A 10,096-nucleotide genomic window follows, 5' to 3' on the forward strand; every position below is an offset into this window, starting at 1 on the left:
GAAGTACTTTACATACTAGGTGGTAGCGTCAGTCTTCTGCAGACTCTCATAAAGCTGTGAATGGTCCTGTAGCTCCCACTGTTTGGCCTCTGTTTGCCATGTCTTTTTTTGGCTTTTTAACTTCAGCAGAAAGTAGAAGCAGCTGGTCTACAAATTCGAGTTTGTGTTAATACTACTGATGGGAATTAACCCAGCAGCAGGTGGGCAGGACCTGCGGGCGCCAACCTCCACCACTGTCTGTAACTTTGCTGTTTTGTTTTGGTCTGATCAGCAGGTGAAGAAAGTGCAGCCTGCAATAGGGACAAGTATTTATCTCAGGAGTTGGTGGAGGATAAACCACGGCTAAACTAAGAGAATATTGGATTTACATTCATTTGGTGGACAAAAGCACAACTTCAAATGAATGATGTCTTGTTCCATATTTGCTATGTGAGCAAGTATTTCCTAGCAGAACGTATGACAACCCAGCTCAAATGCAGAGGGATGTACCAACCTGAAAGTCTGTTACACTACTAAATTTGCCTCATCAACCTGTTGTGTTTAAAGGGTTTTTACTTTTTCTAGAGCTCTCTTGTCAACTTGGAAACCTCAAGAACAAGAACGTTATGTTATCTAGTAAAGCAGTGAGCTTTCCTAAACAGTAAACTGCAGAAGAGATGCAAAAGGAATGGTATTTTTCTAGAAGGGTATTAAAGATACACAGTTGAGAGTGCAGGTCTCTCTTAGTCAACAGTGGGCCCTCTTCACGTTTTAATACATTCAGTTTATCGCCTGTAGAAATGTAGATGACCGACATCTCATTTACATTCTTACGTCCACTATCTGGCTCCTCCGTCTCTACGTCACCCCATTCCACGCGCTAACATCCGAGCCTCCCTTTCCCTCCGCAGAGCTGCGTTTCTGCTGCTAAATTGGGCCGAACCATTTTGTCACGGTAACATTTCAGCTTCTCAAAGACCCAGGAATATACATTCTCCACAGCTGTAACTTAAAGAAACAAATTAATGACATTTTTAGGTTGGCTGCCAAACTTCACCCTCTTATCCATATCATAGCGGATATTTCTCCAGTTGGTCCAAACCTACACCCCTCTCTTCTCTTGCTTTAAAGTGGTGTGCTCCGTCTTGCTGCCATGTTGGAAGCACATATCGATGCTCCAGCTACTGGAGTTACCGAATGAAAGTTCAGAGTGTATTCGTCTTTAGACGCTTAACGGGGTCTTATTTTTTGTTGAACGACAACCGCAGAAGTCACGGTTATTTCATAAGCAGGAATAAGCGTAGGGAACTCCCGGCACCCCTCCTCCGCCTTGCAGTCAGGAGTCGGACTCGGCGGAGATGATCCGGTTGCAGGCCATAGCAACCAGCCCGCATGGATTTTCTGTAACCAGTAGTGTTTGCTGAGCCTGTCTAGGGATAACCGCATTATTTCGGGGTTAAACTAGAAGAAACCAGAGCCATGAACAGCCACCCTCCGCCCCGCAGGATAGCTAACGTTGGCTCCCTCCTCCTGACCCCACAGGAGAACGAGTGCCTGTTCGGGTACCTGGGCAGGAAATGTGCCGTAAGTTCTCCCGTTTGTTTACCACCTGCAGGTTCAAATAAGGTGCAGGCGGTTTCACCTAGACACCAAATAAAAACTTCATCCTATGCTTTTCCCTCTAGTTTACCCATATCAGTTGGTATTAAGCAGCAGAAATCTGTTTTGACACCAATGTGGCTTTCAAACCGGGGTCCCGGTTTTACGATACAACCCGTGACCCTCCGGACTCTGTGTCGCTTGAACAGCTTGATAACCGTTACAAATATGGCGACCCTGGTTGTATTGGTTTGGTTTGATTACATTGGTGATTTACATGTTCATTTATTAGTGAAAACTTGGAAGCTGGAGTTTTATAAACTCAGGGACTAACGCTAGAAAACTAAAGCAAAACGGTACTAACAAAACAAAATGTTTGGAATAGACTGCTATTTGGAAAATAGTAATTACTAAATATATATATAACACTTGTATACATTTTAAAATTATGAACATTATTGGAGCAGCCATTTGTTGTTCACACTTCAGAGTTTTCTGTTAAAGCTGAGAGAAGTAGATGATGATTCTATCAACAGATTCATGGACAGTGGCAACAACTGGAAAAGTAACTGGTTCTTCTGTGATCATAAACTCAACCTTTGGTTTGGACTGTTGGCCTGACAAAAAGCGGTGTTAACTTATTTAGGAAACTGATTGCTATTTGTCACCATTTTCTGGCTTTTCAGGCCAAAGGTTAAAGAAAATAAATGGCAGTTTGTCACTGAAATTGTTTTTTAGTGACATTACTGTTCTAAGTTATTGCACTTTTTAACCTGGAAACTCAGGAACACCTGAACATTGTTTTGTGCCATTTGCATCAAAACAAAGTAGCTACAACCTCAGGTAAGGAGCACAGCTCACATAAAATGTGTGTCTGTAGTTCAGTCTGATCTGTTTGGGGATGATGTAACATGATGGTGCAGGACAGCTCAGCAGGTTTTAATGGTGGCTGCAGCAGGTCTCAAAGGTTGAACTGCAGGGTCTGCTGCAAGAAGTAGCAGTGTGCATGCCGGGTGAAACACCTGAGATCAGGTCAGAACAGTTAGTTCAGCTAAGACTGGTTTAGGTAGATCTGTACAGCAAGGTCGGGTATGGAATCTGAATCCTTTCTAGTACTGACCAAATGTGTCCATAGACGCAACTATCAGAAATGGCCATATATAGACTATTATTCAAAGTACTTGCACAATTGATTGTGCTTAGACAGGTTGAATTGAGAATTTTGACTTGGCCATAAAGGTTTCTGTAGGAGCACAGGTTTATGTTTCTCAAACTAGGGTATTGATTTTTATTCTGCAGGTTTCCACCAGCTGTCATACTGAAGAAACTGAGTTTATGAGGCAGTTACAACTACTGTCTCACTTGCATGCCCACCTTCAGTCCTCTGAATAATTAAACACTGAAATAAACCACCGAACACACAAAAACTGAGCATTAAAAATGTGGGTATACTGTAATGCCCTATTTTATGTGAAACACCATATTTGATATTTAATCCAGGACTAACTACAGGCGTTACCAGTAAAGTCAAGTGTAATTTAACTCGACGATTGTTTTGGTCACTAGTGTAAGTTTCAGTTAAAGACAAGCAGTTAGGATAACTAGTATTCAGATTTAATCGCCTCCTCCTTTTCATAAGTCAGATATTTGTGATGAGAAAGCTAAATCTGGTGACACGATGATTCAAATCAGGGGTATCACAATTGCTGTTAGGTTCAGTTATTCAATGTGATTGTTTCTTAAGATAAAAAGCACTTTTTGAGAAAATATTAGATCTAAGCCTCCTAATGATTTGTGACTGATTTGTTAATCTGGCTTTGTGGAGTGCCCTTCTGCTTCGACAACTGCTCAGTGGGGGATTTATCCTGAGGCAGATATTATGAATGAAGACTAGGCAAGCACTAAATGAACTAGTTTGGATTTGTTACTGTTGAATGTTTTTGGATTTTCTTGACCTAACCAGTTATTCTCTACAAATTTTAAAGATTGCAGTTAGTCCCTTAAGCCATAATTAAAGACTGAGTTAGAAAAAGGATACGTTGACACATTTCAGCATTATCTGTATATTACTGTAGGCCAGGGTGTGCAGCCTTTTCACTACAAACTGTCAGTTTTAAAATCATATTCTTGCAACTAACCATTGCATTGAGTTAATTTCTATGAATATTAACTCGTATAGGCTTGAAATTTGCTGCAGAGAGACTATCCGTGTTGGGTTGTAACAAAAAAAATCTTTTCATCAAGTTTATGAAATAGTCATTTAAAAAATGTTTTCCAGGCCAGAGGGGCGTCTTTGAATGTCTTTTGTCTGACAAACAGTCCAAGACAAAGAAATTCTTTTGACTATTGACTGTTCTTTGCAGCTCTAAATCCACTACAGTCGATTATTGAGCTGACTTTGGGTTTTAATGCTGCGCTTCTGACATGCAGTCATAAATCACAGAGGAGGAAACCAGTCCTGTGGCATTTCCTTTTTTTCTTCCCCAGTGGCTGGAGTTGCTTTCTGCCGCAAAGGGAAGAATCCTGGCAGAGGATTTAACACAGTGTGACCTCTGCAGAAACCTCAAAACCACAAACCAGGACCATACGTTACTGAGGACAGCAAATGGACTCAGATTCCTGTACTACAAAAGTGAAGGTTAAAGACTGTGGAGCAATGTAAGATTTGCAGTGACTGAAAGGTTAAAGAGCTGAATTTCAACTTTAAGTAGTTCACATTGTAGGTCTTTGGTTCTTGTTACCATGGCTAACTCTGAGAGACGAGACAGTCCAAGTAACTTCAAAACAGTGCTGATTTATTCAAAGGATCACAGGTAAAATTAACATTACACCCTCAGGTATCTTGCACCTCCAAACTGCTTGCAGGCAGATGTAAGATGAAAGACCCTGAACCCACCAGGCCTATACATTATATCTCTTCGGTTGGGCTAGCCCCGTACTACACAGAAACGTCAACCGAGACGTCTCTGTTACCAGCTTTGCAGCTGGACATAGCAGTAGTCAAAACATGAAGTAAATCAATGTGTGTGTGTGTGTGTCTGTTGATTAAGTGGTGTGTAACTAAAAACATTCTCACACGACTTCTAGTAACATGTCATGATATTAAACATAAGAACATATTACGGCTAAGGCTACAGTTATACACGTCATAATAATAATATTAAACACCCTGTCTGCTGACAGTCATCAACTCTTCTCTCTAGTTATCCTTGACCAGATGTACCCTGTAGAAACTCATAAGCATGACTAAGCATTTAACAGTCTAACTAGACATCCTATCTCCACTAAACATTTCTAATACATAAAGTATCTATCTAATATCTATCTGACTAAAAATACCTAACAACATCCATATTGACTGATCAGTTAAAGAGGTTTATATATAGATTCCCTGATTTAGGACAATGCGGCAGGAAAGTAATCTTAAACATGCAACAGTTTCTTTGGGGGGGGCAGTGGAGTGTTTTGGCCGGACAAAATCAGTCACGTGATGACCTCAATCCATATGATAGTGTTTTACTGCCAAAGACCAGCCCGTTGGTAAAAGCCCTCCAAAGAAGAAGGAAGTGAAGTCTGTGGTCCAGACCTGACTTAGCTTCTGGGTCTTTTTTGTGTATGTGTGTCATTTGGACCCGTGAAGGGAAATCTTAATGCTGTGAGATGATAGACAGCAGCATGTTTCTAACTTCTAACACAAAGGGATAAACCAGTAAGTAAACACCTCCACTTTTAAAATGAAATTTAACACTTTGACTTCATGGTCGTGTGTGTATGTGTGTCTTTCTCTCCCTCTAATGTCCTGGTGTCCAAAGCCATGGGAAGAATCTGTTCTTTTGCACATTTGAGAGTCCATTGTTAAGATATTTTATATTCAGAAGGTCCCAGTGTTCCCTCAGTGACCAGCAGGTGTGTTCTGTCGACAGTCCTTATCACTGCTGAAAGGTTTTGTAGCATGTCAATTTCCACTTCGTCATTGGCTGCTCTGTCACACGTGGAGCTTGGAGGCTTTTAACAAGGAACCAGATGTGTCTGTATAATCTGGGCAAAAAATTGAGAGTTCACAGCCAAGCACTTAAGATTCTCCTGACTGAGCAACTTCATTGCCTCTTTCATAAGTTTATAAGCATTCTTTGATGATCACCATGCTTCCTCTGTGTGTTCAGACCCTGTGTTCGGCGGTGGTCCAGGTGTACAGGGCCGAGCGGAGCGGCAGCTGGGTGAAGAGATGCTGTGGAGTGGCCTGTCTGGTTAAAGACAACCCACAGAGGTCGTACTTCATCAGAGTGTTTGACATCAAGGTGAGTGGGGCCATCCTGTAAAGCTCAGTACCAGAGGAAACAGTAGAGTGAAACATTAAGTTGCAATAGTTTGACATGTTGGGGAAAGAGGCTTTTTCACTTGCTGACTGAGTGTTGCATGAAAAGACTGACACCACTCTGTCATAAAAACTATGCAGTATTTTTGTCAAAATGTGAGACTTTTGTTTAAAAATCTTTTCAGTAAATCAGTTCATTGTCCTCCTCACTCTTCATCTGTTTCGCTGCCTCTACAATATGTGGATTGTGGCAGCACTGCATCCATTCAATATAGGAAGTCATTGAGGAAATTAATATGGTGCTTTAAAGATTATGCGCAACCCTAATGGACTAAAGTGAATCACCAGCTGCTGATCTGTGCTTACTGTCTGATACTATCCGGGTATCTCAGTATCTGAGGACAAACTATGCCATGGGTTTAAAGTTTTTTAAATGCAAATTAACCTGGAGAACAGAAAATATGCTACAGATCTTTGGGGTACTGGTGTTGGTCTTCTACCAGATGCATCACTGCTGATGAGCACTGCCATCAGAAAGTCAGATGAAGACTAACCATTGGAAAAGTGACTGATCTGAAAAGGAGAATTATGTGAACTCACTTTCTGCAAAAACAAACTGCAGTGCATGTGTCCAGAACCCTGGAAGCCCAACGGGCCTTACTATTTACCTGTGAAGCCAACCTTGTGTTGAATCTGAGGTAGAAACACCAGCTACAGGGCAGCTAGCTTGAGGCAGGTAACAGTGCTGGTGTTAGCAGCTACTTTCAGAGCACATTAACTTACAACAAAAGCTATTTCATTTGCAAGGAAGCACCTGTATAGTGTTGTTAAAAATGAGACTGATTCTGGAGCTGAGGTACACAGTAACAAGTCTGCGGCATTTCAGTGAAAAGTGCATCCCAGTGCTGTCTAATAAGAAGTGAAGCAGCAGGTGCACACAGTGCCACTGTTTACTTTTGTTGCTAAGAGCTAGCATCCTGTTTTATTTGCTTTTTTGGATGTTGTTCTGATTTGAACAACTGGGGCAACTGTGGTTCAGTGGGTAGAGCAGTCGTCTCCCAACCGGAATGTCGGTGATTTGAATCTCGGTGCCTGCAGTCCACATGTCGAAGTGTCGAAGACACTGGCAAGACACTGAACCCCCCAGTTGCCATGGTTAGAGCCATCGGTGTGAGTTGGCGCCACAGATGGCTTCCACAGTTCTTTACTGGTAACAAATTCCTTGTGTGTAACATACTTGGCCAAATAAAAGTGATTATCCTATTATCCTTAACAGTAACATTGGGTTTATGTGTTGAATTGTTGACCATGTATTGTGATATGGATCGAATTGTGTGAGACGGAGAGATGCACACACCTAATTTTTATTGAAATGAACTGAGAGCAATGATTATCTGATAGGAAGGAAATCGGTCTATAAACTGTTTGTTTTCTCACTAACTAGCAGGTGATTTCATTCTGTGTTCAGTCTGCACAGTGACAGATTTGGGTTTTTAACCTTCAAGGGGAATCTATTCTGATATGTCCTTTTCTATCTTGTGTTTTGGCAGGAAGGAAAAACTATGTTTGAACAGGAGCTTTACCACAACTTCTCCATCAGCAGCGCCAGACCCTACTTCATCTCATTTGCAGGAGATGTACGTGTACACTGCTTTTATGACTATCTCAAAACCGAAGTATCCACAGCAGCTGCTCTCAGTGATGAGGCCCTCCTATTTAATAAAGTGTGATCAACACTGAATGTGTTTACACAGTCAGATTTTCACAGGGAATGGAGAAGCACCCGCAGGCTTTTTAAAACATTGTTGTTTCCTATCAGAGAACTTCTGGAAGTTCAAAAAAGATCCCTTTGTATAAAAAGTGCACAGCTCCAGCAAACCAATAAAGGTAGCTCAACTAAGCAGCATTTTATTTGCATAAAATAAATAAGTTGTCACTATTGAGTTTATACCTGCTTTGGTATACAAGATGTGAAGACTTAATGCTGTGTAATCTTTGGGTTGAATAGTTTTTATTTAAAGAAAGATGGCATTTTAATAATCATTTTCTTCTTCTTAGACCTGTCAGATCGGTCTGAACTTTGCTAGTGAAGAAGAGGCCAAAAGATTCAGAGCTGGCATCAACGACCTGCTCAACCGACGGCAGCGCAAAATCGGTCAGTTTCATGTTGTCTCCTTCCTCTTCTTCTTCAGCCTGTGTGACTTCTCTTCTCTATCTGGAGAACTTGCCTCATCTTTTGCTAAAACCCCCTGACTCTGGTTCTGCCTTGCTCATGTCCAGGCTGGACCAGGGAAGATGTGCAGGGCTTATAGAATGAAAGCAGTCAGCCCAGCAGCTAGAAAGTGTTTTGGTTTCCACTGAATCTGAAGAAGAAAAACTTTTGGCTAAAGACAACAACACGGAACACCTGTGTTAACCAGCAAGAGCAAGTTTTGCTTACACCCACCTGTATATCCATAATATGCCAACCTGAATCGATGTGATTGTGCATTTAATGTGGAGGTCCTTCTCACCAATGTAAATTATTTCAGTAAAACATGAGGTATCTTCATTAATGAATTCAAACAAAATCAAGGACCGCAGTTCCTGAGGCCACTGTGCTCCTGGGAGCTCTGTGCCTCACCACAGTCTGATCACAGAGGTCTACAGCCAGTTCCCTGGACTTCATGTCTTCAGTGTGAACTGTGGGACCTTATATACACAGGTGTGTGTCTTTCTAAACTCTGCCCAGTCAGCTCCGCTTGCTACAGGTGGACATCAGGTTCTAGACACATCTCAAGGAGGTTAAAGCAGACGGGAAGCAGCTGAGCACAGTTTGGAGCCACAGCAAAGGCATTTGTCAGTGAGAAATTTAAGTTTGTGATTTTGTAAAATAAAAATTTGTTAAAAGGAAATTCTAACTTGTATTTATAACATTATTTATGTAATGCCGACTATCTCACTTCCTTGAGTAATGTAACTTAGATAATTCGGTGCGTTAGCTATGTTAGCAGTTTCTTTAGTTCTGAAATATTTCTAAGTACTATAACCGAGCAGTAGATACAGGCGTTGCACCTAAACTTTCAGTGGTGGAAAGCCCTGTCATAACAGTGAGGCTCCTCTCTGGCTTCCCTCCATCTCCTCTCAGCGCGTCGGCCTTTTGAAGTGCACTGCTCACACTGCGATGATGACTAAGGGTTCAGAGGCTCACAGCACCAACACACAGAAGGTTTTCTGGGGGTTGGTTTATGTCAGGCACAGTCCAGGTTTGAGACCTTTTGCTCCTCCTCCTCCTTCTGCTCATGTCAAAGACTTCCTGAGCTGTTTTGTGACTGTTTAGTCCACAGCACTGGAGATTTGAAGCAGCATGTTTTCTCTGACAGCCGAGGGCTTTCAAACTGTTGGTTTCTGTCTGCTGACTGCCACTTCAACACACTTTGTCTCTCGAACAGCTCACCTTCCTCTCTCACCTCTTAAAAAATCCAGATATCTTTATTTTACTAAATTAGTTCAATCCTGCTAATTTTGTTCTCAAGCTATAACTGTGTTAATTTTTCTTTTGCAGAGAAAAGAGGTGACCCTAAAAATGGTATGTTGAACTTTTAATGTTGATGATACAGATTCAGTTATACTTGCTGCCTGAGCTCTGAGTGGCAAATGGTTGTTGTTTTTTTGTTTGCCCCTTGTCTGTTAAAAAAAATAATACAACACTTGTAGGCTGTCAACAGTTACAAAGATCCTGCACCAGGCCTCCAAATATGCACCTCAAGGGTACCCATATACATTCTACACAGTGTCCATTTCACTGCTGCAGCTTCATCCAGAACATAACAAAATTATACACAACAGAGGCATCTAAGTGAGTGTGACTGAGGGCCTCCAGTGGTCTTGTCTGTTCTGCATTCAACTGACAGACCTCTTGTGCAGTAAAGTGACCAAGTGAGGTCTGTAGTTCTGGGGTCTGTCTGGATTGAAAATGATTGTTGTAGTGTGTGTGAGGTTCAGTGACTATAATGGACACATGGGTGAATTGAAGTTCTGATCAGAAAATGTTGTGTACCTAGAGTGCATCTGTCTGGATACAGAAGCATGTGGTCCTTTACAGGACAGCTCACTGTATGACTGAAGAAATGGTGGTCACTGAGTGTCTTATACAACAATAGAGGAGCCCCAAATGTTGAGTTGTTGTGTTTCCTCTCGTTGTGCCATAGACATTGTGATCAC

General features: G+C 41.6%; 1 protein-coding gene across 1 annotated transcript in view; it reads left to right on the plus strand.

Moving 5' to 3' along the window:
• Window positions 1-857: 857 nt before the first annotated feature.
• wasla (WASP like actin nucleation promoting factor a) overlaps window positions 858-10,096 on the plus strand; it is a 20,189-nt gene continuing 10,950 nt past the window's right edge. Inside the window, exons 1-5 of the mRNA XM_020593373.1 lie at window positions 858-1,563; window positions 5,742-5,876; window positions 7,444-7,530; window positions 7,952-8,048; window positions 9,438-9,461. Coding sequence (XP_020449029.1) covers window positions 1,459-1,563; window positions 5,742-5,876; window positions 7,444-7,530; window positions 7,952-8,048; window positions 9,438-9,461 — 448 coding nt within the window. The 5' untranslated portion in view covers window positions 858-1,458. The remainder of the gene's footprint in view (window positions 1,564-5,741; window positions 5,877-7,443; window positions 7,531-7,951; window positions 8,049-9,437; window positions 9,462-10,096) is intronic.

This window comes from Monopterus albus, unplaced genomic scaffold (genome assembly GCF_001952655.1).
Source record: "Monopterus albus unplaced genomic scaffold, M_albus_1.0 scaffold19.1, whole genome shotgun sequence".
NCBI classification, from domain to species: Eukaryota; Metazoa; Chordata; class Actinopteri; order Synbranchiformes; family Synbranchidae; genus Monopterus; species Monopterus albus.